This window comes from Choristoneura fumiferana, chromosome Z (genome assembly GCF_025370935.1).
Source record: "Choristoneura fumiferana chromosome Z, NRCan_CFum_1, whole genome shotgun sequence".
Taxonomy (NCBI): Eukaryota; Metazoa; Arthropoda; class Insecta; order Lepidoptera; family Tortricidae; genus Choristoneura; species Choristoneura fumiferana.
Window position 1 is genome coordinate 35,015,743 of NC_133472.1, and position 26,530 is coordinate 35,042,272.

The 26,530-nt window shown below is 37.4% G+C and overlaps 1 protein-coding gene across 3 annotated transcripts; it reads right to left on the reverse strand.

The window, feature by feature from the left end:
- Window positions 1-1,253: 1,253 nt before the first annotated feature.
- LOC141435658 (sodium channel protein Nach-like) lies at window positions 1,254-26,181 on the reverse strand. Of its 3 annotated transcripts, none has more exons than XM_074098405.1 (12): window positions 25,946-26,181; window positions 24,386-24,482; window positions 21,491-21,600; window positions 19,909-20,059; window positions 16,742-16,902; window positions 12,719-12,851; window positions 11,356-11,520; window positions 8,896-9,007; window positions 5,358-5,411; window positions 3,999-4,143; window positions 3,301-3,407; window positions 1,254-2,591 (listed from the first exon to the last, which is right to left on the reverse strand). In XM_074098405.1, the coding sequence occupies exons 1-12, from the start codon at window positions 26,131-26,133 to the stop codon at window positions 2,326-2,328; spliced, it is 1,689 nt and encodes a 562-aa protein (XP_073954506.1). In that variant the 5' UTR covers window positions 26,134-26,181; the 3' UTR covers window positions 1,254-2,325. The 3 variants fall into 3 exon arrangements, with proteins under 3 accessions (XP_073954506.1, XP_073954497.1, XP_073954509.1); XM_074098396.1 differs by having other exon boundaries at window positions 19,909-20,074; XM_074098408.1 differs by lacking the exon at window positions 5,358-5,411 and having other exon boundaries at window positions 19,909-20,074.
- Between the last annotated feature and the right edge of the window lie 349 nt (window positions 26,182-26,530).

Genomic DNA, 26,530 nt, shown 5'->3' on the forward strand with positions numbered 1-26,530 from the left:
TTGATTACAATCTTAAATTAAATGTATGATATTAAAAATATATCGATACCTAAAAAATTACATGACAACGAAATATTTCCAAAATGTTAATTTTCCCGATCTTTTAATAAAGTATGCAACCTCGTTGCACGAAAGCCGCTACTCTTGTTCTTTTTTTATAAATAATTCCGTATACTGCCTCTACAGTTGGAATAAATATTTGTCAAATTGAATGAATTTGTAACAAATCTATTTATGTTTATGTAATAGAAATCTAAATCTTAATAAAAACATATTTAAAGGTTTAATAACATTTATAATAAATTATAAGTACATTTATTGCTCAACCTTTTTAATGACCCAAAAATAAGACTTTTTGCGGTATTAAAAAATAAGTATGACATATTTTACAAGAAGTTCTAGATTCAAATTACAATGCATCTTATGAGTACCTATGAGATTCGTATTGTTCTTAACTTTCTGGTGACTTTTTAAAGATGTAATCGCAACTGTACGTATCATTTTTGAGTAAGGGTTTTAAATGTGATTATTATATTTGTTTCTTTCGGATTATATTTAAAAAAATGTGATTGTTTTGTAAACAGGTAGATATACCTATGTGGTTTTATTCTTATGTTACATTTAAATTATGTTCTCACTGCTGAGGTGAAAAATTGTATGTGTCACACGAGACCAAAGTTTTTTTTGCATCTCGTGTGTTTAAATCCCTCGCTGATCTCAGGATTCTAACCTAGAATCACTCGCTGTCGCTCGTGATTCAATTGTAGAATCCTTCGCTTACTCGGGATTCAAAATCAACACTCGCAACAAAAAACAACTTTGCTCTCTTGTTGCACAAATAACTATTGTCTCACGGGGTGAGCAAAATGCGATTTTGCTCACTGATTTCTCATAGCAAAACCTGCCTGTTTGAGGTGCTGAGGTGAAAAAATTTTTTTTTTTATTATTGCAGCTCCCCATCCACCCACAGCAGGATACTTATTTCAGGTTTATCTTGTAACTCTTGAAGTTAGCGGTTTTACATTATCGGTGTAACTAGAGCAAGCACATAACGGCGATCGATATGCAAGAGGCTTAGCTGAAGTTAAGGATAGGATAACTTTAGTTGCCATACTCGTATCACCAACAATATTAGTTACAAGCTGCGGCGTGCGGTGGCGGGGAATCCGTCGCTCCAGAATTTAGACATGCATTAGCACTAACGTTAAACACCACGCGGTTGTTAAATAATACAACTTTACCTTGAATAACTTCCAATTTTATTTAAAATGAGATACAAACGTTGACAAGGATGGAACTACTGCTTGTCCACACATAACAGCGTAATCTAACAAGCCACACCTTTAAAGCGTTATATACTTATAATAAATTGTGTATTTATTTTAATAATAGAGTCAGAAAATCTGTATAAGTGCAACAGATTACAAGATATATTACATGATAGATATTATAAATACTTCATAATGCTTAAACTACAATTCACAATACGTGCTCAATGTAGGTACAGTCGAACAAACTGAAATTTCACTATGATTTCCTTGACAAAAGTATGAGATGTCATTATAACATTAGTTAGTTGCACAAAGGTTCCATCCTGGTACATGATGCAGTTTGTTCGACTGTACAAAGGTCATATAACTGAACATTATTTTAGGTATTTTCTTTGTAATAGGACCGAATAAAGCCGAATATGGGCAATCAGGAGAAAAATTCCGTGTATTTTGAAAATTGGTACTTACTACAGTTATACCTTGCAGTATCCAGATGAACGTACTATAAGACCACAAGGATGGGGGTGTGCTAAGGGTGTAAGGAGGGTTGAAGGTAACTTCAGATTTTTGCTCATATATCGAATATTTGTACTAAAACTAAATTTTAAAACCTACTTCGTTTTTCATTTGTTTTTAATCGTCTATTTTATATCTCGTTGTCAACTTAAATACCCTGTATCTCCTAAAGTATTGAACGTATAGCAAAAATTAATATAACTAAATTTGTAGGAAATTTTATGTAGAAACTTTTATCTGAAGTAATTATAATGCTATTCATAAAAATATTCGAGATATGAGCAAAACCCTAAAATAAGGTACCTTCAACCCCCCCTTACACCCTCAGCATACCCTCCACCCTTGAGGACTTTTAGTATGTTCATCTTGATACCGTAAGGTATAACTGTACACTGTACCTACCAATTTTCAAAACTACATGATTTTTTTTGCCCTGATTTTATTAATTTTCTCACCCTATTGCACTTTGCGTGTGTTTTAAATAAATAGTTACAGGTGTAGTAAAATAAATTAATAACTCTTCTTAAAACGCTTTCTTTCAAAACTTAACTTTGCCGTAACGCAATTCAAGTTCTAACTTTCTAGTTTTATCGGAGATGAAGTCCGTAGAGTGAGAACCACGATCTTGGATATATACTTTGTTGACTTTGCGCCTCTTGCTTTGGTTATTTTGTTTAACATCATTGCTCGAAAAAACAGAGTTTAAGGCATCATACATCATCCTAAAGGTGAAGAATATAACCAAATCGAAGCCAGATATCAGCGTGAAGCCGAGCATTAAGCTGAGTAAACCACCAAATGAAGCTGAAATAAAAAACTTTGTTACTCATTTAGTACTAATCGTATGTTACCCCTTCGCCCTTCACGCTTTAAACCACTGAACCGATTAAATGAAATTTACTATGGAGATAGCTAAAGACCCTAGGTAGGACATAGAACAGCTTTATCGCGGAAATTGCAGTTCCCGTGGGGTAGCAATAAATGATTTTTGGCAGACGAAACCGCGGGTCAAAGTTAGTTGCTAGTAAGTCAACACTTAAAAATAATTAACGATTTAAAACCATTGTTACATTCGAGTTATTACAGGAACACAAGAAGTAGTTCATAGTTTACTGGGATACATAATATAAATATGTGTAGGTACAGTACCTAAGTAAAGTGCAAAGATATCGACACGACACGGCCAAAGTTACAAAAATATGTAGGCATACGCGACCTTAATGTTAAGCGCATAAAGTCGTGTATATTTTTTTTGTAACTTTGGCAGTTTCGATATCTTTGCACTTGACTGTAAGTCACTTGGGACTCAACGTTCGTTTCGGGGTTCTTTTTCCTGAAGATTTAATGAGAAAAAAAAAAGAAACCGATCTTTTGTTTGGAGTTCCGAACGACATCAGCAAACTAGTGTACCTAATTGATTTGAAAAACGTCTAGGTACTTTATCAATAAGTGCTAAAATCGTTTGTAAAGACTTCATAAAGAATCACAACTATTTCAAACGAGAAATACAAACCGAGAATGTTCTGCCAGTTTAAGTAAACATCGCGGCGATATCTGGTCGAGACCAAATCGTTGAAGAACACATTCAATAGCGAGTTATTACCCAAATTGACCTCCTTACTGAAAAAAAAATACGCTCTGTGATTCACATGAACATGAACTTTGATGAGCTGCACATCCACCCACACCATGTATAAAATAATGAAGACATTGCCAAGTACACGTAGCTTTAAACATAATACAATAAGTAGATATAAACATGAACATTTTGTTGACTTCGTTAAAACGTTCACAGTAAAAACATGTAAGTACGTACACCTGTGATCTCAATTCATTTTTAATTTATACATAGTACTTACTAATAGTCTCGTTTGCCAGATTAGGTACAGATCTATCTCGTAAAGTTAAAAAAAAACTACATAATGAACGCCACAAAACACTACAGATTACATAGATACACAGTTATTACGCAATGGCTATGGCTACTCTATTCTCATTAGTTCTGACTTTTTTTAATATGCATGGTTCCACAGGCCGAGCTGAGAATTCCCAGACTAAATACTTACAGATTTTGAAAAACATTTTAATATTTTTTAACACATTGCATTGAAAAAGTTGTACTCTACGTAGTACCTACAATCGACAGTTATTCGTACAATTTATTTGTACTCTAAAAAGTTCGTGAGGACTCTATGAAAAAAATGTACTAACAAGAACGCAAATCCGCTTAGTTTGGCGTGCTTTGCTAGCATCCCGACCGCAACTTCCAATGGATAGTCGTAGTGTTCGCACTCGGGCAAGCAATCCACCAAGGCACCAGACTCGACCTCAATCGTTACAGTCTCTTTCGAGGCTCCTACAACAATCGATTAAATAAATAAACTTGGGATCCTTGAAACCAAATAGGTATTGATGCGGCACGGCACCTAAAACAGGCAGTGACATGGATAAGAACTGAATACCACTGTGTATTGCGTCTGAGTAACGAACCGTGTATTACTCGGTTTGCAGGCGTGCCTACTACCTTACGTTAAAATATTTTCTAAATTCAAATACGAAAAAACTGCAACATTGTTTCTTTTTACCCGTTCAGTATGCTGTCAAATTAGGACTCGGCGCTATAGTACTTACTTAAAGTTTAAGTCCGGAAGTTGGTTCATGAAAACACATTCCTCGCAACACATCCGCACACATTATTGGTGGAAACACTGCTTAAAGCCTAATATTTTGCATATGGGTCTCTAAATAAAAAAATGGTCTTAGTAAACTTACAATGTTTTTGCAAGATTTATCCAAAGATTACACTGGGGGTTTAAAACGAGATAAACAGAAACATCTCCACTCTACGTATAAAGGGCAGGTACAATATATTATCCTTTTGTCGGCGTGGTTAACTTATTTATATGATCATGCAAAATGACATCTTTCTATAATCATTTTCAAATAGCTTGGGTACGATGACATTTGCTTTTTTTTCCATTCCACGCCACGAATGTTTCAGGCCATGTCAGAACATTTGTCACCGTACCGTACCCAAGCTGTTTGAAAAGGATTATATTGCCTATCCACTAACAGTCTGTAAGTCCCGGACGAACGGACATGACATGACGAATCTTTGTAGGACTACGGAACCTAAAAATGGTTTACTACATTTGTTAATAATAATGATACATTAAATAAAATTCGAAGTTGCTTCGTCTTTTCTACGCGTTTGTAAATACTATGAGCATCAAATTTCATTATTGGCGCAATGTCAAGCGTAAGTGCTTCGAAGTGTTCCAAATAATGGAAGGAACAATCTCTTTAATACGTACAAGAATTGTTAAATTATGTATATTAAGGGGCTGTTTCACCATCCATTGATAAGTGTTAACTGGCGGTTAGGTGTGATGCCGTCTCTATTTGTTTTGTTCGAGTAGACGGAGACGGCATCACATTTAACCGGCGGTTAACGCTAATCAATGGATGGTGAAAGAGCCCCTAAATGATGTATATTTGTAACGTACTAATGTGACGTGACACAACCATTTTGTTGTTTGACATTGTAAATACGCTTATACATGTACATACGTGATACATTTTCTATGCACTCCATATCTTTAAAATTACAGCTTCGATGATATTCTGAAAGTAAAAAAAATCAATAAAGCAGCCTCATTAAATAGACTAAGTAAGTGTATCTTAATATTTATGGAAAAGGCCAATGCGCAACAACGCTGTACGAGTATGTTGCAAGAAAATGGCCAAATCATAAATTTGAACAAATGTCTAAGGAACTTGATCAAATAACGCAGGATGTTTAAAAGTTTATGTTAGGTACGGACATTTTATTGTAATTTGATACTATCATACATTATTATATTTTTGTTTAGAATTTGACGATCCTTTTGAGAATTTCTTATAAGTAATTACCTGACATGTATTTATAATGTATTTTTTAGTAAAGAAATAAATAAATCTAATCTAATCTAATTCATTTTATTATTTCTCTAGAAAAAAACAGTTATTTGATCAAAAGCCTAAACCAGTTCAGTGAAATGACAAAAGAAGAAAAACGGCAACTCGTTCTTTCATTTCACTTGATTTGTTTAACGATTTGATAAAAATCTCAATAAAAAAAACCTAAAGCCGTGTTTAGACTTGCAGGAAAAATCGTGCAAGTTGCATTACATTGCGAGGCCGTAAAGCAAACGAGTTTGTAGTGGTCAATCGAGCGCTGTAATGTAATATCACGATGCAAACAGGCGATCGTTGACATCTTAGTTAGCTCATTGTAAGCTAGATGGCGCTTTCCTCAATTAGGGATCTCTGAGCAGAATAACAGACGAACTCTAGAGGTCGCCACCGTAGTTTTCTCTTGGTTGAAACAATTAAGTTAATCATATTTTATTTACGTATTAATATGTATTTAATATTTATTTATTATGTACTTATTTATTTTATAAAAGTTAGCATTTTATAACACTGAATTCACTACACAAGTTGGTATCATTCAATATCACTATAACCGACTCACCCTTGACCGTTTACCGTCCCAAGGGGGCGTTGACGATCAGCTCAGCTGTGACCGGGGGGGGATTCTAACTGTAATATTCTTGCCCTTAAAAGCTTAAACCTCTCACACCAAACAAGCTCCCTCGAAAGCTCCATAAGCTCAAGACTTGGTAAGTTCTCCGATATTTAACTCTGACCTATGAATTTGTCTTTTTCTGTGTATTTTATTTGAATTATTTTCTTTAAGTATAATTTTAACTTTGTCTAATTGAACTGAAGGCTTCCCCGGGCCAATACTTAATATTTTAATTGACACTTGCTTATTTCTCCCATCCGTTGTTATAATACTCAGAACCTATGTTTATGCTTATTACTTTTATTCAACGGATGCTCTCCGATGTTAAAATAAATTCAAACTCAACTCAGTAACATTTAATTTTGAAAATAAACTTCTAACGGTTATTTAGTGAACCGTTGTATTTCAAATTTTAACCGTCACTTCGGTCACTTATTCTTTCCTTTTGCTTTTAAAATAATTATATAAAATTAGAATCACTTTCCTTTGCCTGCCTATAACTCCGTATGATTGTCTCTGCCACTCACTGCAATTCAGCATACCCTGAGAGTTGGTATCACTGCAGAGCAGTGACTGGCAAACAATCTAGCACTGGACCACAACTGACACCTCCTAATTTACAGGGCAGCTCCGTATGGCTACGACTTTCACGGCTCAGACGGCTCCTTTACGCCCAAGGGCTCAAGCCCTTGCCCTTTGGCCTTAACCTTGGCCTTTGTGTCAAGCCTTGACACAAAGCCCTGACGGCCTTAAAACGTCCGGAGCACTGCACATCCTTCCTGGCTCGTCCAAGACCCTGAACGTTCCGGCGTGGAACACTGTCCAGGCTGCTCGTCTTGCCGCCCTAAGGCCCCTTTTGACCTCGGCACCGACGACCGCTCTGCTGGACCAGGCCCCCCTGCTGTGACCAGCCCTCATCGCCCCGGGTTCTTCTCTCCGACTCCAGGGAAGTGTAGGCCAGTGAGACCGTATAATCAGAACCGACCTCTAATAAAAATATCTTGAACTTACTACCCTGAGATCCTTATTATACTTTTAATTTTTGTCAAACTAGGCCTGTTATTTTTGTTTTTGATTTTAATTAAAATTGTTAAAACGTCTTAATGTTTTACTCAGAAATAACCTACTAGGCCTCCTTTAAGGTCAAACTTCCCCTCAAGAGGTCTGCCCTTGACAGTATGTAACTTGCACGATTTTTCTTGCAAGTCTACACTCTGCTTAGCGAAGGGCGGAGGGCGAGCCTCACTCGAGGCTGCCGCCTCATTCGCCGCCCTTGCCCTTCTACCTAACCCACAAAGTCGTATTCACTCCACCTACATCGATCTCGCTTGCTTCACTCGCTCGATCCGCGGCAGTGGTGCTATTTTTTTATTGAGATTTTTATAATTTCACTAATTGTGTCTAGTGAAATGATTAAAACGAGTCGACTTTGCGAGTTTGCTTTGTCAACTCATTGACCCGTAACAGGGATTTTATCAAACCTCTAAACTAAGTAATCTAGTGAAATGAAAAAACGAGTTGCCCTTTTTATCTGATTTCGTCGTTTTACTAAACTGCCTTTTGCTAATTGCAGAAATGGTTTTTTAAAGTTGGTTACACTAAGATATCAATTTTACTACTTACTATTCACACACACACTATTTTCTTGGATCCAAGATAACGGATGATATAAACGTTTGTCAAAAAAATTGCATAATTACCTAGGTCAACATGCAAGCTAAATTAGTTTTCGAAACATGTCAGCAGTCACATGTTTTGAATCATTGTTTACAAGCTCACTTACATAGACTTATTTACTAAATGACGTATCATTTATCAAAATCAGTTAAGCCGTTGAGTACTTACGAGGGGACATAGGAATAGACATACATACATACTTACATACATACATACGCGTCAAACACATAACCCTCCTCCTTCGCAGTCGGGTAAATATATTGATCATGTATTGATCATGACTTTGTATTAAACATAACATGTAACAATCGCCATCAGATATTTCGGAGCGGCCAATTAAGGTGGTCAAAAATATCGGCACATGCACTCTATTATAAAGATATTAGAGTTCATGTTTCGATATTTTTGATCACCTTGATAGTGTTGTGAAGAACGCTCATTTCGAGGCTTAAACACTCGAACCCTAAAGGCTCTCGACGCTTAACGACTCAAAGGCCGCAAAGACGGTTTCTTGCATCAATACGCATAAAATAAGCCAATTTCATTCTCAAATATAGCCGAGTCTTTCAGACTCTAGAGTCTTAAGCGGTCCAGTCTTTTCGAAATGAGCGTTATCCACCACTCTGCCTTGGCCGCTCCAAAATATCTGATTGCGACTGTACATACGTAAAAGTTCCATACAAAAATTGCAAAAATGTTTGTTACATAATTACGCTCAAACTAACTTTTTGGGCCTTCTTATTTAGGGCCTGGACTAGTTGAGACCAGAGCTAAGATTACATGACCAATAATATACCTAATTGCTGGTAGAAGAAAGAAAACGAAACGCTAAACCTACCTACCTAACTCAATTAAGGTTACCTGTTACTGGAAAGTAGAATGGAATACAATCGCATGTTTTTCTGATGATCTGAACCTTTCTGTAAGCCAGGCAGTTGTGATACGAGTACTGGCGGAATTGGCCAATTTTCAACTGAAACAAAAGAAAAATCTAAGTCTAAGACCAAGGTAATCAGGTGTCAACAGCCACAAATAAAAAAGTCTGTATATTTTTTTTATAATTTTTATTTTATGTTAAACTAAAAATCAATGAAAATCAATCAAAATAAATCAAAAATGTACCTACATACATATAATTGATTATATAGCAATACTTGAAAAATAACAAAAGAAAGAAAATGTTGGAACGAATATTTGATTTTCACGAGGATTATATTAAGGTGGACTTAGATTTGGCTGTAGGTACTTAAATGAATTAAAACGAGCGGAGTACCTACCTAAGTCCACGGCAAATTACTTTGATTTTCCTCATATTTCTGATGATGTCACAGACAGATATTTTGATACAATTATGTAAATACTAGCCGTTACCCGCGACAAAATTCGTTTATCGCTGTCCCGCGGGAACTATGCAATTTTCCGAGATAAAAAGTTTCCTGTGTCCTTCCCCGGGACTCAAACTATATGTTTACCGAATTTCATTTACTTAAATCAGTTCATTGGTTTAGACGTGATGAAGTAACAAACAAACAAGCAAACCAACAAACAAACAGACTTACAAACTTTCGCATTTATAATATTAGTAGGATTGTCCCAAAAACATTTTTTTTTATATTTATATAAGACACGTTAAATCGGATAAAGATGGTGACCTCTACCTATAAGAAAAAAAAATCTGACTGTCCATACACGTTCAGATGTAAATTTTATTAGCGTTCCGTACTCGTACAAGGAACGTTCAAACGATGGTTCATATAGCTAGCTTTTTTAGGAATCCTTATAATTTCGCCATGTTTGTCCGTCTGTCTGTCCGCAGCTAAGTTCAGAGACCGTTTAATTCAAGCACGGCTTACTAGGGTCCTGATCCTGAATGAACCATGACAAATAGTTCTATTTATTTCTCTTCTTTTAGCTTCGATCATTCCTATGTTTGTTTAATGGTGTGATAGTAAATAGATATTTTTATTTAAATCTGATATTTAAATTCTTTTGTATTTACTTGTAACGTAGTAATTTAATAATTTAATTTGTAAAAATACATTGCAAATAGTCGTATACATTTCGGAATTTACGATAAATGACAACTGTTTAAAGCCGGGTGCGCATCATGTGATTAAAGTTCTATCTTTGTCACTCTTTGCTATTATAAGCAGGACAGCAACATTTCAAACTGTCAATTTGCTTAAGAGTGTAGACCTGCTTTATAACTGCCTTTGTGACGAGACACTGCAGGGGTCAAATGAGGGTCATTACTTAAACTTTGTTTATTTAATTCAGTTTATCACATTTTTGGAATCTGATTTCTGAAAACGCTTCACAAAGCCTATTTCTCCAAATGGTTTTCGATTTATTATATGTTGTCAAAAATTGGGACATCCCAATTATGAAGTTTGCTTGAGAATTTTTTGTAGTTTTAGAGTAAATAGCAGCCTAAGATAATAAAATATACCTAAACTTAAAAATATTCCGAATTAAAGACAAAATTCGTAGAAAAGTATAACATTTAATGGCTACGGAACACTATCTTGGGCGTATCCGACACGCTCTTAACTGGTTTTTATATATTATTAATATTATTATGTAACGAAATCCTTTTAAGTGTTTTGTTCGACACGCGAGCCGCAGTGGGTGTCGGTTTTTTTATTTATATGATTTGTTTTAAACAAGGAACATTCTCGTAGGAAAAGTTAATTGTTATCTTGATAATTGGATAAGATTGCTAGATTACTTAAATTGAATAACATTATCTAAGCACATGTGCGTCAAACTAGTGCGTCAATTAAAAACGATCTTGCGTCAATTACTAATCAGCAAATCGGTCTCTCAATTGTTCGATGCAAACGTACGAGGGTTGCCTTTTAAGTTGTGTCGTTTGGGTTTTTCAAAGTAATCACCGTGATATGTAATACACTTTTTCATTCGATCGAACCAGTTTTCGAAACATTTATTCCAGTCCGAAGTCAGTCGCTCCAAAACCTACATCGCGCCCTCTAAGTTTTTCAACTTTTGACGCTCTTCCTATAGACTTCGGTCCCCAGGCATAACATGTGTCTGGGTGGAGAGAGATCTCTCCAGATATTGTAGCGTAACGTAACGTAGTGTAGCGACTCCTAGCGCCATCTAGTGACGTAACGTGAATTAGTACTACGTAACGTTGTGTAGCGACTCCTAGCTCCATCTAGTGAGCAAGTATAGAAACTCCAAATCCTACATCGCGCCTTCGAAGTTTTTCAACTCGGGCACAAACATTAAGTTAGCAGTGAGCTTTCTGTATAAAACATCAACTTAATTAATTTCTGAATTACTAGAACTACTTAATACCTCGTCGTTATAGTAGCACTCCCTCTTCTTTGGCCAGAAGGCTTTGATCCCGGGCGTGGCGTATGTCCTCTCCGGCGAGAGGGCGATGAGCACTTCAGTAGACGGATTTACCATTCGGACCGGTGAATCCGAGTCCGGTATGTTGTAGGCGTCGTCTATATAAACCTGAGAAATAAAACGTAGGTACATTGTGAAATAACTTTAAAAAATTGATATTTCTGTCTGTTCTGTTCTGTATAGTAGTTATATTATATTATTTATTTATTTATTAAAGATCAAAAAACACAACAAGTTACGTTACAGGTCTTAGTCCTAAAGAGTAACAGTATTGTCGACGTCTGTGCAGTCATTTGTTAGCTGAATGGCGCAACTTGTATATAAGGCTGTTACAGATTTTGAAACGCTTCGCTTTGAACAACTGGATGCCAAACGCCTTAGTAAAGACCCCGCCTGAGACCTTCCTATACTTACACATCTAATGAGAGAGTGGTCAATTACATTGCACGTAACTTTTAAAACAAAGTTTGGCTTTGCCAACCATATTCGGGCACATAAATAACAAGTTTTAAGGTTTGCCTTTATATACCAACTAGCTGTTGCCCGCGACTCCGACCGCGTAGAATTCGTTTATCGCTGTCTCGCGGGAACTTTTCAATTTTCCGGGTATAAACTATCCTATGTCCTTCTCCGGGATTCCAATTATCTGTACTGTATACCGAATTGTATCTAAATTGGTTCAGCGGTTTCAACGTAATAAGGTAACAAACAAACAAACAGACTTACAAGTGATTAGTGAATTAGTGAGATTAAATGAAACGCCTATTGAATATATGTATTACTTGATTGATTGTTTACACTGAATTTAGAGTGAAAACTATCACAGCTATTTATTAAGGAATAATAGTCGATCGAAACTTAATACTGAATATTTGTCGCATATTAGTACAGTCAAGGGCAAAGATATCGACACGGCCAAAGTTACCAAAACTTTGGCCGTGTCGATATCTTTGCCCTTACGAGTATGAAACTCTAGTACATTGCGCGCCACTGTCAACGCACTCGGCCGGTTTTTACCTGTGTATAAGTAATCCCCTGTTACCAGCTGAATCAAATCCGGTTCGAAGGACCAGTATGTAGAGTAGACTTTAGTTGTAGGGCGCTGACTCTAATACTCATGGAAAAGCTTTTTATGTTAAAAATATTTTGATTAGCGAAAGACGTGATTACAGAGAGTAAAGAAGCTGAAGCAAGAGAGCGACTGTCGGTATTGCCACTTAAGTAAAAAAAGATACTTAATTTATTGTTGGTGTTGTCCACACTAGCTCGTGCTGGTGAGTTAACATTCTACAGCACATTTACATACCAAGACACCTTGGGTCGCGGATGTGCTGCTATAGTAGTCCGAAGGGTTGCTATTGACGAGCACCGTGAGGGCGGTCTGGTAGCCGCACGACGCCACTCGCCGCGGCGCGTCGAACTGAACCAGGTCCTTGGCGCTAAAAGAACACCTCAGGCCCTATACTACGAAGTGCAAAATTCGAACTTCGTATCTTGCCGTCCCGCTGACGCTAATATTATTTAATACGAGAGTGAGAGGGACGGTACGATGTACGATACGAACTTCGATTTTCGTAGTAGCCCCCCTGACACACATTCACGGACGTAGCTACAGGTGAGACGTATTTACTAGAATAGGTTTTTGGAATAGGGTTTATCATGAACGCCAAAGGACGCGTTCCCGCCCGGGAAGGATAGATATGCGAGGATGTGTTGCGAGGAATGTGTTTTTCATGAATCAATAGAAACGCTTCATTTACCTAGCCTCGCTCCGCTCAGCTGTTTCCACTAGAGCTGTTTCCACTGTCTGTTTATCTGTTTGTCGTTTATTTGACCGCGCATCACGTGAGAACGGCTGAACGGATTTTGATGCAAACTTTACTAATCTATCGAGAAAAGCCAGGTTATAGGCTATAAAAATTCAACCCCTAATAAAGGGGGTCACTACACTCGATTGAGTTTAGTTTGCACCTGATTCTTATGACGCTTCTTAGGAAGGAGGTGCAGACTTTTTTTTCAAGTGTGCTTCGACTATCAAATACTCTGCTAAACTAACAGATGGCGCTGAAATTAATACGTTGTGTGTGACATGATGACATTAATAAGCCACTGAGGAAGGATTTTGCCTAATTAACTCTACAAAATTAAACGACAATAAATTAATTGCCACACATTGCACAGTGCCATCTTTTGGAGCACTGAGTAAACATTAAGTTGACCTTGAAAAACAGTCGATAGCGCAATAGTTCTATCGAAAATATCGACATGCTGCAATACGATCGACAGTATCGATAGAAAAATTAGGCAATACTATTGAACTTGGTCAATACTATAGATAGTATCGAGTCAAAAAAGTCGATACTATCGACGCTATCAATTGATGAAAATAAGTAATACTATTGCTAAAAATCAATAGTACCGATACTGCTGATCTTTAGCAATAAGTAGTAGCGACTTTTATTTGACGCGATACTATCGACAGTATTGACCAAGTTCAATAGTATCGCCTTATTTTCACTATCAATACTATCGATAGTATCGTCAAGGGACGATAGTTTCGATAGGACTATCGATAGTATGAATGATTTTGAAGGCCAGGTAAGGTATCACGATACTATCGATCGATAGACTATCGCTATCGCAACAACACTATTTGGGACTCGCATTTTTTTACGCGTTACCATGCCTTCCTTTCTTCGCGCTGTCATCGTTCATCATATTTAATTTAAGCATTTTCTAGATTTTTTTTTACCTTAAGACAGCAAAACCGGCAAAACCTACTAGACCTAAAATGTAAACTGTTATAAATAAATAAATAAATGACACTGGCAAAATTGTCCTCCAATGGACAGAGCCATATTTAAAAAAAATCAACAACAACCATGCTGCCTTCCCGAAAAGAAAACGAATCTTGCGCGAAAGTCTCGCAAGTCGCAAAGAATTGAGGCTACAAGGGGCACGGTCTCAGGAGTCTGAGGAAGACCGCGGCGAGAGACTCAGTGCTGCAGTCGTGCTCTAGCCAGGCAGGTCGCTTCGCTTTCGGCTGAAACTGCAAGCCAGCGCAAGTGTGGGTTGCGATCCCAAAGGCATCGTTCGCAATCTTTGAGATCGCGCGATGTAGGAAAAGAGTAAGGGAGGATTTAAAACCTTATTCCTTGAGTATTATAGATATGAAACCTGGTGTGATTATTTAGCCGTAGCTTCAAACTACGGCTAAATAATCAACTGGATTTTGCGAAAAGCCCACGGAAATGGGCAATGCGGAGTACCTATTGTGTAATATCGGGTGTCCCAAAAAGGACGCAAGATTTAAATTTGCCGCCATTTTTGTATTTTAGCGCTGGCAACCCAGAAAAAATACTATTTGACAGCTGAATGTTTAGGGTTTGTAAAAATGGCGGGTTTTACGAAAGATCAAAGCGTTTTTATTATTGAACAATATTTCAAAAGAAGTTTGGCGTGTACGGTTCGAAAATTCCGTGCAAAATATGGTCGGAATATTGACTTGACTTCATCAACTGTGAGCAGAGTGGTTGCAAAATTCAGGGAGAGTGGATCAATTCATGATGTTCATTCCACTGGTCGTCCAAAAACAAGCCGTTCAAATGGCAATGCTTTAAAAGAGGAAATTCGACTCTGCATTGGAGAAATTCAGCCGCATCTATGCAAAATGGTCATAGAAAGTTTTGACAAAAGAGTGCGTATGTGCCAGCAAAGCCTAGGAGGACATTTGCCTGACGTACTATTATGCCACAAATAACCCTATTTTATGTATTTCAAGATTTTATATACAAATATATTATAACGAAAAAAATGTGTTATTCATCAATTTCAAATCTTGCGTCCTTTTTGGGAAACCCTTTAAAAAATAATAAAATGTAAAATAAATATTTATTATACAAGTAGTCTAAAAATAAAAGAACGTTTCTGATACAAGAATAAAAGAATTTTTATTTTTTAGACTACTTGTACTTGACTACTGAACACACTTGTGATACTTGTAGTAGGTACTTTGTGTACTGACACAAGTAATAAAAAATCACAAATAGTGTACCTACATTGACATGTTAAATTGCTACTTAGCTTATCAAAGCGATATCATATATGGGCATAATGATAAGAACAGAGGCATTCGCAGCCTACCAGATAAAACAAAAAAATGGGTACAAAATTTCCAGTACGAAACAAAATCTTCATTGTTAATCCCAGTTTAGACCTGCAGGGAAAATCGTGCAAGTGGAATTACATTGCGTGCGGGGCTCGATTGACCACTACAAACTTGGTTTTACAGTTTCGCAAAGTAATGCAACTTGCACGATTTTTCTTGCAAGTCTAAAACGAACTAAGAGTGTCAGTGACGTGGTGGCGTAATAACTCGGTTCTCACCGGGTTGCTTAAATTTTTTACCTGCCGTCAGGGATGAAAAAAAGCAAAAAACATGCAAAAAGGGCATGGCAAAAAGAAATAAAAAGTAATTAAAAACTCAAGATCCTAAAAGACCCTTAAAAAAAGTTAATAAAAACTAAAAAGGAAAAAGAAATTAAAACAACAATAAGTTTTGTACCTAATTTAGAACTCGATTAAGCGAAGAAGAAGTCTTCAACAGTTCAAAATCGTGACCAAATCAAAAATTAAGACTGCTAATTTAAGATACCTTGACAAAATTCTAAACTACAACACTTGTTTTTCCTTTTTAGTTTTTATTTCTTAAAGACAAAGACAGAATATACTTACTGGAGTTAGGAATTGAACCCGGGTCTTTGTCAACCCGGAACGCGTGCTGTAGCCGCAAACCACCTCCAAGCTTTATAATTTTACGGTGAAATCGGCTACAAATAATTCGCAAACCGTAAAAATAGTAACCGTCTAAACTCTAGAGCAGGGGTTACCAATGGCTCCGAAATGGATCCGGACCGATGACCTTAATTATACAGTAACTATTATCACTGAGTAGGTACGTAATTTAATCAAATGTATCCTGTGCTTTGTCTCTGATATCTCCAGGATTTAGCGATAATCGCTTACACCCAACTTACAAGTAACTACAAACTTCAGGCAACTAAAAGGCAAGAAATGGTAATTTTTTACATTGATGTGTAAAAAAAACCTTCATACTTACATTACATTTACTTACTAGAAACGGACCGCGATGGTAATTATATTTTAAAAAAAGGACCGCTAAGATACTAATTGGTGATCCCTGCTCTAGACAGGCTATTGGGAAATATTTTCGGAAAATGAAAGCTTGAAGGTGTTGGACTTCAGCGCGTGTCTCGGATTAATTCGAGTCCGATTCTCAACAAAAACTGTTTTTAGTTCATCTACTTACGGGTTTTTATTAAAAAGTGTTGTATCAACAGCGAAGTAGTTGAACGCGCAGCAGAGTTTGATCTGAGCAAACACTTGCTGAAAGAGCAAGTCACATCGGTACACTGTATTCTTCCACATGCAGCGCTGCACCAGCTCGCTGCACGACAATCCTGGGGACACCTGCGACAATCGGATGTGCTTCACACATGACTTCAGCAGTAGTTCCCAAATTTTTAGTTGCTCGAAACCCTTTTTAAATTTGTGTGAACACAGCGAGACTCAGCGTTCAATAATATTCTTCACTGTAGTAATTTTTGGATGATCCCTGAGGCAGTATATATGCACCATCGTAAAACTATTATCTACTTCTTGGCGTCACCAATAAGAGCCGATAGAGCGCAGTAATCACGCCCTGACCGACAATACTATGGATAGATTTACGGAGCCCTAAAAATGAGCCTATGGAGCACTGAAGTTCCGCGGAACTCACGTTGGGACGTTTCTTAAAGTGGGTTCTGTGGTTATGGTGCTTCCACATTGGCAGTCACAAATGTTATATAACGTTTTAGAACACGATAACATTGCCTAACACTTTATAACTTTTGTTACAACTTATTAGATATTTTAAACGCCATAAACCATAGAATAAATTAGAGGTTTTAAATTGTTGTACAATATTTAAAAGTTCTATAATATTTGATACAATTTGTTATACAATGTTATAAAATAAATGTTTTATAACGTTATACAACACTTTATACTTAACACCAGTGTGGGAGCACCATTGGGATTAAAATGGCTAGAGACCAGGGGTGGCCAACTTGATAAGACCTAAGATTTATTTATAATTTCACAAAACTTAAATATATCATTACAGATGTGCCCAAAGCGATAGACAAATCAAATAATATCACATTCCAGCATTACAATTAAGTTGTCAATATCGTACATAAAGAATAATTTAACATAAAATTCTAACTACTCGTAGGAGGATCAATGACATTAAAATAAAGTTATACAATAATAAAATTCAAAATTAATTAAAACACATTAAGACATTAACATACGAACACTTGTAAGCTATTGACAATAGTAAATAATATATTGGTAAAATCATAAAGTCGAACAACCGATAAAAATAGTAATATATTTAATAATTACGTGTAACACAATAAAAACATAGTTACCTTTGTGTGCCTTTGTGAAGTGATTCAAGGAGCACGTAAATATGCAAATTTTGCGCAACTTTATTGATAGTGCAGGTGGTAGGACCTTGTGCAAGGTACGCCCGTATTGCTACCACCATCTTGCTCGCTAATCCTGCCGTGAAGTAGCAATGCTTGCACTGTTGTATTTCGGAGTGGAAAGTAAGACAGCCGGTGAAATAACTGGCACTTGAGATATCCTAACTTAGGCCTGTAGGTTGGCAACGCATCTGCAATACCTCTGGTGTTGCAGATGTTTATGGGCGGTGGTGATCTTGTACCATCAGGAGACCCTCTTGCTCGTTTGCCATCCAGTCGAATAAAAAAAAAGTGTGAATAACCCTCGTCAGCGGCGCCTCCCGCAACAAGTTAGTGCGTGCGGCGGGCACCGCCAGCAGCGGTGGCTGGCGACGGCGCCACACGTACCGGTCCGGCGCGTACAGCGGCATGGCGCGCAGCACCCCGGTGTTGCACAACTCACCCCTCAGTAGCCTAACTACATACGAAGCGAGGGCCAGTTCCAGCCTCACTTCTCACTTGTTGTATCCCACCATTCCCAAGACGAAGAGCGTGGGATACAACTGATTAATCCAGGATACACTCCATATAATTTCAAGTAAAGGAGCCTAACATATTTATTTTGAATAAGTTCCAACATTAACTTATAATTAGCTTCATGTGGACTCCAGATAACGGCGTTACATTCGAGGTGACCCTTTACGAGAGCCTCATATACATAGCTCGCATTGCCTTCTTGCAGATACTTGATGTAATCACGGAAAGATAAATCGGCAGTTAGGCGGACCCCGAGATCCCGCACCCTCGTCACTCGCTGCATTGGTTTTCCACTAACCTTGTACTGATGATATACTGGGCTGCGCGCGCGGCTTAACGAAATCATAGTACTATTACTGGTACTAGTGGTACTTAGATTCGTTAAAGTACAGCCTTATTGTTCACACTCCAGCGCACAACTTTGTCGATGTCCTCCTGCAACTTGTGACAATCTGATATTTCCTCGATCACTCGGACCAGCTTTAAATCGTCGGCAAATAAAAGGCACGTAGAAACCATCACCACATCCGGAAGATCGTTGATCATTATGATTGGTTATTTGGAGTCTTTTTGTATTTTTTATTTCAATTCCAAATTTGTTACTTTTTTTTCTCGATGAGAGCGAAACATAGATGTCGCTAGTGCTGCTGCTTAAGTAGCGTAGTAGAAGAAAGCAACCTGAGATATGTGTGCATAGTAGAAATTCGTGTCTGTACTCCTGTCCAGTGGTAGTGTAGGGGTATGGCACGCAGCACGGAATGCTGAGGACCTGGGTTCGATTTCCAGCGCTGGTCTCTTTTTCTGTGCATCCATGTCTCAGTTTGTATTTTCGATATCTTTGATCATGATGAGAAGATCTACTATTTACTGACGAAACCCTGTGCGATCTACCAATTACATACTTCATAGTCGCGATCGACCGGATGGCCACCCCTGCTATAGACTGTGATGTGGTAAGTTTACATTGCTACAGTCAGTAGCAAGCAGTATGCACAGCCAATGAGGGTTTTGTCACAGAATAGAATAATAGTACAAGGTTTTGCTAACAGGCTAGTTGGCGCTAGTATCGTGAAATCCGTTTGTCGATTTTGACGTTTGTGGCACGTTTGTGATTGGTTGAATAACTAAATGAGCTAATCACAGCAAGACGGTGACGTCAAACGGACCTCTTAATACTACGCCAACCTAGCGATATTTCGCCTGCAAAGAAATCCTTATTCAAATGGACATGGACAAAATTTACAAAATAAGTATAGGTAGGTACAGTCAACAACTTTGATTCCTACGCCATCACAGAACCGTTTCGTAATGACATTTAACGTCATTCGATACACATTGCTTGCTTTAGACAAATAAAATTATTTACTTTGATAAGGTCCATGGTGGACCAGGAATCAAATTGGTCGACTGTGTAGTTAAATTTCACCTTGGTAAAAAAATCTTGCATGCTAATATGGTTTAGTTCCAGGACATCCTGTAATGTATGCAGCATTTCTTTGTGAGTTTCATTCGATCTGAAAGTGGAATGGAGAAGAGGCGCCCAGCGAATATATTCAAACACTTCATCAGCAGTCACCCTGGGAGGCAACGTCCTGAAAATTATCGTACCATCAAAAATTTAAGAAGCATATTCGTTTAAATTTTTCAATTTATTTCCATCCAACAGGAACTACAGGGGCGCCGCGTGCGCCAGGTCAACTTAACCACTTAATTTAAATATTTAATTTTATAGATCTGTAGGATAACTATAACACAGACTCAGCGTATTAACTTTTATAGACTTATCTCGTAGGAGTGCAAACAAAATCGAATGTAAACTACTGTGTTAAAAATGTAGTTGTGTTAAATACTTGTGATGTAGATATCTATCATAGAATAACATTGTAAATTTGTTTAAAAATTATTTCTCGTTGAGTTTTTTACATTAATTAGTGCTTGTTATAGCCTAAATTGAATAAAAATATTTTTACTGAAAAGCAAATAGGGAGCCAATTGGGTTTCTTCGGCAATACGAAAATAAAATAAAAATGTTTATGGTTTTACACAAATGCAATAATTCCAATAAAAAGTATTTGTATTGAATTGCTTTCTAACATAAAACCCTAATTTAGATAAAAAGTATTGGAACGCGTTATCCTAATCCGTTAACACTTAAACACAGTAACTTGTTAACCGATCGCGATGAAATTTGATACGAAGATACCTAGTCTGTGATCCCAAAAAGGACCTAGGATAGTTTTATCCCAGAAAATTGTATACCTAGTTCCCGCAAGCGCTAGTAATTAATTATTTGCGGAAGAAGTCCCGGGCATCGCTACTTTACTTATATTTTTGTATTCTTATTCGAGCGTTATTCCCTATGATTTTCGTGGGCACATTTTTGTTCACATAGAAGATCCTACAGGACGTCTAAAAAATAGACGAAAATGTCATCAAATTCTACAGCCCATTCATAACAACATGTGACCATGAAAATGAGGTGGTGGAAACGCTCTAATTGGCCCGTTTTTGTTGCGATGAAATTTAAGTGGCCCTTATTTTACAAGCTATTATTTAACTTGCAATGTATAATGTTTAATGTATGTATCTATGTATGTGCAGGTCACATCTTGCAAGTTGAATTTGACCCACTTCCAGAAGTCGGATTGACGTGAATTTTGGCATACTTATGTAAATCTGGTGACAATACAATAATCTGGCAGTGACATTCTGGTGGTCCAGCCAGGATCGTCTGTGCAGGATGGAACTCCTCATACGTAAATGGCATAGACTTGAAATTTGGTACGTAAATGTAGTATCACAAAAAGTGCAGTCAGCAAAAAAGGCTTGTATTAAAAATGAAAATTTTAACAAAAAACTTTTACTTTTTAGACCAGCTTTTTTCATTTATTGAGGGAACAGAAAATTATAATCAGGACTATGCAGGACATGCGTACTAAATAGTTAGTGTGTAATATAGCATAGCATAGTATGTAGGCATTTAATAGTAGGTATGTAGCGATACTAACACATTATTAGAAAATTCTCGTGCTGCTTTCCGTGAAATGACATTTAAATCACAAATGGTGACGGCTGGAAATGGAACGTCCCAAATGGCGCCGTGAGTGCTCTCGATCACCTAGAATGCAGATGTACGTACTTTCAGTGCTCGTCGACGAGACGATGACAAGCAGGCACTTTATTCCCATTTAAAGCCCGCGCCCACGGCGACTTATTGTAGCGATGCTGTCGCTAGTTTGTTCGCATCTAGATACAGTCGCGATACCTACCCTCGCCCACATAACCTCGATTCAGTCGCGATGCAAACGCGTTACTGTTGCGCTTCAGCTTCACCTTCCCTCCCTTCTCACCCTCCCTCCGTTCTCTCCACGATGTCGTCGGATACGGTCGCGCGTTTGCATCGATACTGAGGGGCTACTACGAAACACGAAAATCGAAGTTCGTATCGCACTGTTCCTTTCACTTTCGTATTAAATGACATAAGCGTCAGCGGGACAGCAACCTGGCAACCTACGAAGTTCGAGTTTTGCACTTCGTGGTTAGTAGCGCGTTGACATCGTTTCTGTAACGCGTTGCAAATGCGACTAAACCGCGACAGCATACGAGCACATAAGTTGCGCGCGACAGTATCGCTACAAAAAGTCGCCGCGGGCGAGGGCCATTAACAGCAAATCGCTGGCATATAAACCGATGCTTACATTTACCTATACTCTATTTGTTCTAAGATGTTTCAAATGACACATGATGATTATTTAACTTTGTGTGACGGTAACTATTTTTTTTATTTTCTTCAACAGAAATATAGGTAATGCTTGAAAAAATTAAATCGCATTAAAACTGCTGATTGTCCGAATATTTGAACTCAAACTTGCTAACAAATTGTTATATTAACTTAATTTCACTAATGATCGCCCTTACAATGTTGTTTCAATATGACGCTAGAGGTGAGGGTTATCGGTAAAATAAACGAACTTATTATTAATTTGCAAGATTGTTCGTCAGAGTCGGAAAGTGACACTCTAAGTGTTGAATAATTATATTTTAAAATTCAAATAAGACTTTCAGTTCGATAGCTTAGCGTTTAAACGAACAAATACCTAATGCTATTGCCACTTTTAGCACTAGGTACATGCAAAAGTATCGATAGTTTGCGTAACAGTAGGAATTACTCTATAGTTTGCGCATTTAATTTAGTTCTTAAGAAAAATATGTTTTCTCAGTAAGTAAGTGATTGTAAATCTTATGAGAAATTAATAATCTTAAGCCTTAGTTCCGTCAGTTTGGCATCTGTCATTTGAATCATGTTAGAACAAATAGAATATACCACCGAACCATTTCTTTTTTGACTCACCGTAGAACGTTCTCATTGTTACTTTCGTAATGGATTCATTAGTCAACCAATGCGATAGGTCTATGAACTTTTCCTAGAAAAGTGGACTGTAGGTGACCCACTCACAGAGCAATATCTGTCTGTGGACCCACTTTTCAGTTGGTTTAATAGTGTATCATACATATTATTATATGAAAGGAAGGAAGGTTTCCTGGCTCTCAAACCAATATATACCAACACTAGATTTTTCGACTACCTTCGACTCTTAGTACCATATTGCCGGCTTTCTTTTTTTAACATTTATTACGGACTCAAAAGGCAATTCAATAATTGAGAATATTAACTGACTCCTTACCTGGTACAGTCGAGGTCAAAGATATGCTTCGCATTTTAGAAGAAGGCACAAGAACAGTGGCAAAAGTGCTAAAATGAAGTGATATCTTAATAAAATTTAAAGATTCGGTGGGACTTCGACCACTTTTACTATGGTTTAAACCGTCGTGTTCCGTGTGTTAAAAAATGTAAGGATGATGTCCATGAACTTAATCCAATCACAATTCTGCGGCTATCACACCACGTACGTGGTGATCGTGATTGAGACTTTTAGTTGACTAGGTATTATTTTAGTCGATTTTCGTAACACTAAGGATACGGCTGTTGAAACGCTTTGGAGCCACACTCATCATTGACGCAACTGTATCTAAGTACTTAACGTAAACTACCATTCTATACCTACAGAGAAAAAAATAGTACATTGTGCATTAAGGAGCGTAAGAAGGGATTACTAACGAGAGTCTATTAGAAGTCTTTTAATGACCCGAGTTTGTTATCCCCTTACGGCCCGTGATACACACAATGATTTTCATCACATTGCGAGGAAAAAGATGCAAAAAATAAAATGATTGTGTGTCCAACACTTCACAGCTCAATAAAAGCAAGACACTAAGAAAACAACTGAATAAAATATACCCGCCATCATCATCAAATTTTGTATCGTACCGTCCCTCTCACTCTCGTATAAAATAATATTAGCGTCTCAGGAAAACGATATGAACTTCGATTTTCGAATTTCGTGGTAGCTCCCCTGATTGTCGCTTTTTTCGAGTCGTTTACCAGAGATAATACTAAGAACCGTGTTAAGTTTAGAATTCGAAAGGCGGTACGGCGGTTACGGCCAGATTATTCCAAAATGCTAAAAAATATTTACTAAAATTATTGCAAGACAATTTTATATAAATTTAAAACACAAAAATAACGAAGTTTCATGAAGATTGGCAAATTTTTGTGGTGTAAAATTAGGTTATATCTAAGTTTTAAAGATGTAAATAAAACGTTGGCTGACTTGAAACCTCTTTAGTCTGAAATAACCACGAAATGACGTACTTACTACTAACTTTTTAAAACTAAACTCATAACATAATATGGGGAGGAAAACTATACGTAAATCCACAATTCCCTCGGGGATAATTGAGGCCATTGTCTTTTAGTATACAGGCGTGGAATAACGTCATTGACGAACAAGTGTGACGAAAAGAAAATTAATGGCTGTCATTGCCATATTGTTAAAGTTTACCGTGACTATAGGATTCCTGGCGTACCACTTGTAAGCGGTGACGACGAAGTAGACCGCGATGCCGATACTAATCACCACAGCCAGCGCCCAGCAGCTTCTGTAAACAATAGCAGCCTTATTCATAAAAAATCCTTAATTGAGGTTTGATCGGTCTGTTACTTAGCAGACTGATTAAGCTTGTTAGACCGTTGTCAAGAAGTATGATTCATAAACACTTGCTAGCAGTCTGCTAGTTGTTGAGCTGCTGATAGACGGATTAGACGCGTTATGTTGGCCACCTTGACAAATCAAAGACAAAAAATGGCCTAATCGATAATTAAAAAAAATGACAGCAGTGACAGCAAATTAGCAGAAAAAAAAATAAAAAGCGAGATGTTTGTTTTCCCGCCATTTCCGATTCGCATGTTTATGTTGTGCAAAAAACCATAATTATGTTAATCACCCTAATTTTTTTTCATATTTATTGTTAATTTATTGTTGCTAATTTAGAGGATTTTTAAATACAAATTCCTGAAAATAATTTTTCCAGTTTTTTTTTTAAATCTGCGTAGCCCTGCCTTCACTATAAATATCTTCGGTATGGTTTTTTGCTCTTGTCAAAGTCAGCTGTTCAAACTTGTGGCGGCCATTTTGTGACTTAGCAGGGAGATAAAGGAGGGTCTACGGTCCTCTAACTTTAGCAGAGCCTTGATCGACTGAATAGCGCTAACAGATGTTTATGAATCATGTTTTTTAGCATCGGGGCTTCAAGGAGCCTTCAAGGAGGCTCTAACTTTTTATGAATAAGGCTGTAGTTATTTATGCAACTGTATCGTAATAGGGGTCCTTAAAACACGCGTGTGGTTTCATAAAACGAGGGTTTCATAATAGGGTCACATGAGTGTTTTAAGGCATAATTACGTACAGTTGCATACAATATTTTATCTACATCCAAATATTAAATCCTTTATCATGTGTTCAAGAACCACTGAGAATGGCCTGCATTAACGAGAACTAGGTAGATGTCTGCCCAACGAGCACGAGCTGCGCCCGCTGCGCGAGCGTCGACCTGCTGCTGCTTGTGCGCGCGTCGCGGCGCGCCCCCGTGCTGTAATGATGTATGAAATCTCATTACGATATGGATATCTGTATCGTAATGACCATTACGATACAGCCCTGTTCATAATAGAATCCAATGTCGTAATGCTGTTTTTGAACGCATAATGGAGGATTTACTATATGGGTGTGGATAAATAATCTTAAATAACCTCATCCTGATTTATAGCAGATTAAAAGGCGTATTATCTACGCACTCAAAATCATTTTACTTTCACCACTTCTTTCCTGCAAACGGTGTAGGCGATAGAAAGAGCGGTGCCCGCGCGCTAGGCAATGAAGCTTCAGGGCTTCGACTCGATTCTTGCCAAGTAACTAATGACCTACCTACAAAGTATGTATGTTAGTAGGTACGTGTGTTACCGGCAGCGAGGCTTTTTTTAAGGGAGGTTAATGTAACGTATTTCTGTAACTTAATAATGACACATTAATTTAATTAATAAACTAAGATATCAGTAAACACACCTCTCAGTAGTATTAATATCCTCCATGACAATATACTTATACCCGTGCAAATCCGTTCTATTGCAGAACTCTGTAAATTTGTTAGCAAAAAACCCTTTCTTGGTCGGTTTGTCAATCCAGTGGTTATCATTCGATGTGTTTTTCTCAGCTTTGATTTCCGATGAACTTTCGAGGCGATAGAGAACCATGATCAGGGAAATAATTAATAGTATTAAATGTAGTGACGTCTGGTGCGAGCTCTGAGCGACGAATGGTCGTTTGGTCGTTATTTGCTCGCAACTGCCGCGCACGAATAGGTAATTATAACCTTAGATGTCTAAATTAGATAGGCACGGATCAAATATATGTCGTCGTTAAAGTCCTGAATTATAAATCTATTCCTAATGACTGAGTTGGTACCAAAGTTGAACAGTAAGGGCTAACGCACACATACAACTTTTGCGTCGACAATACTCTGTTTAGTCCATGCAAAAGAGATCAATGCACTAGCACCAAAAGTCACCAACATGCTATAGGTACGCCGGTCAGCTGTAGAGAAAAAGTATCCCCTAATTGTCATACAAGATGATAGATATTCCTCTTAAA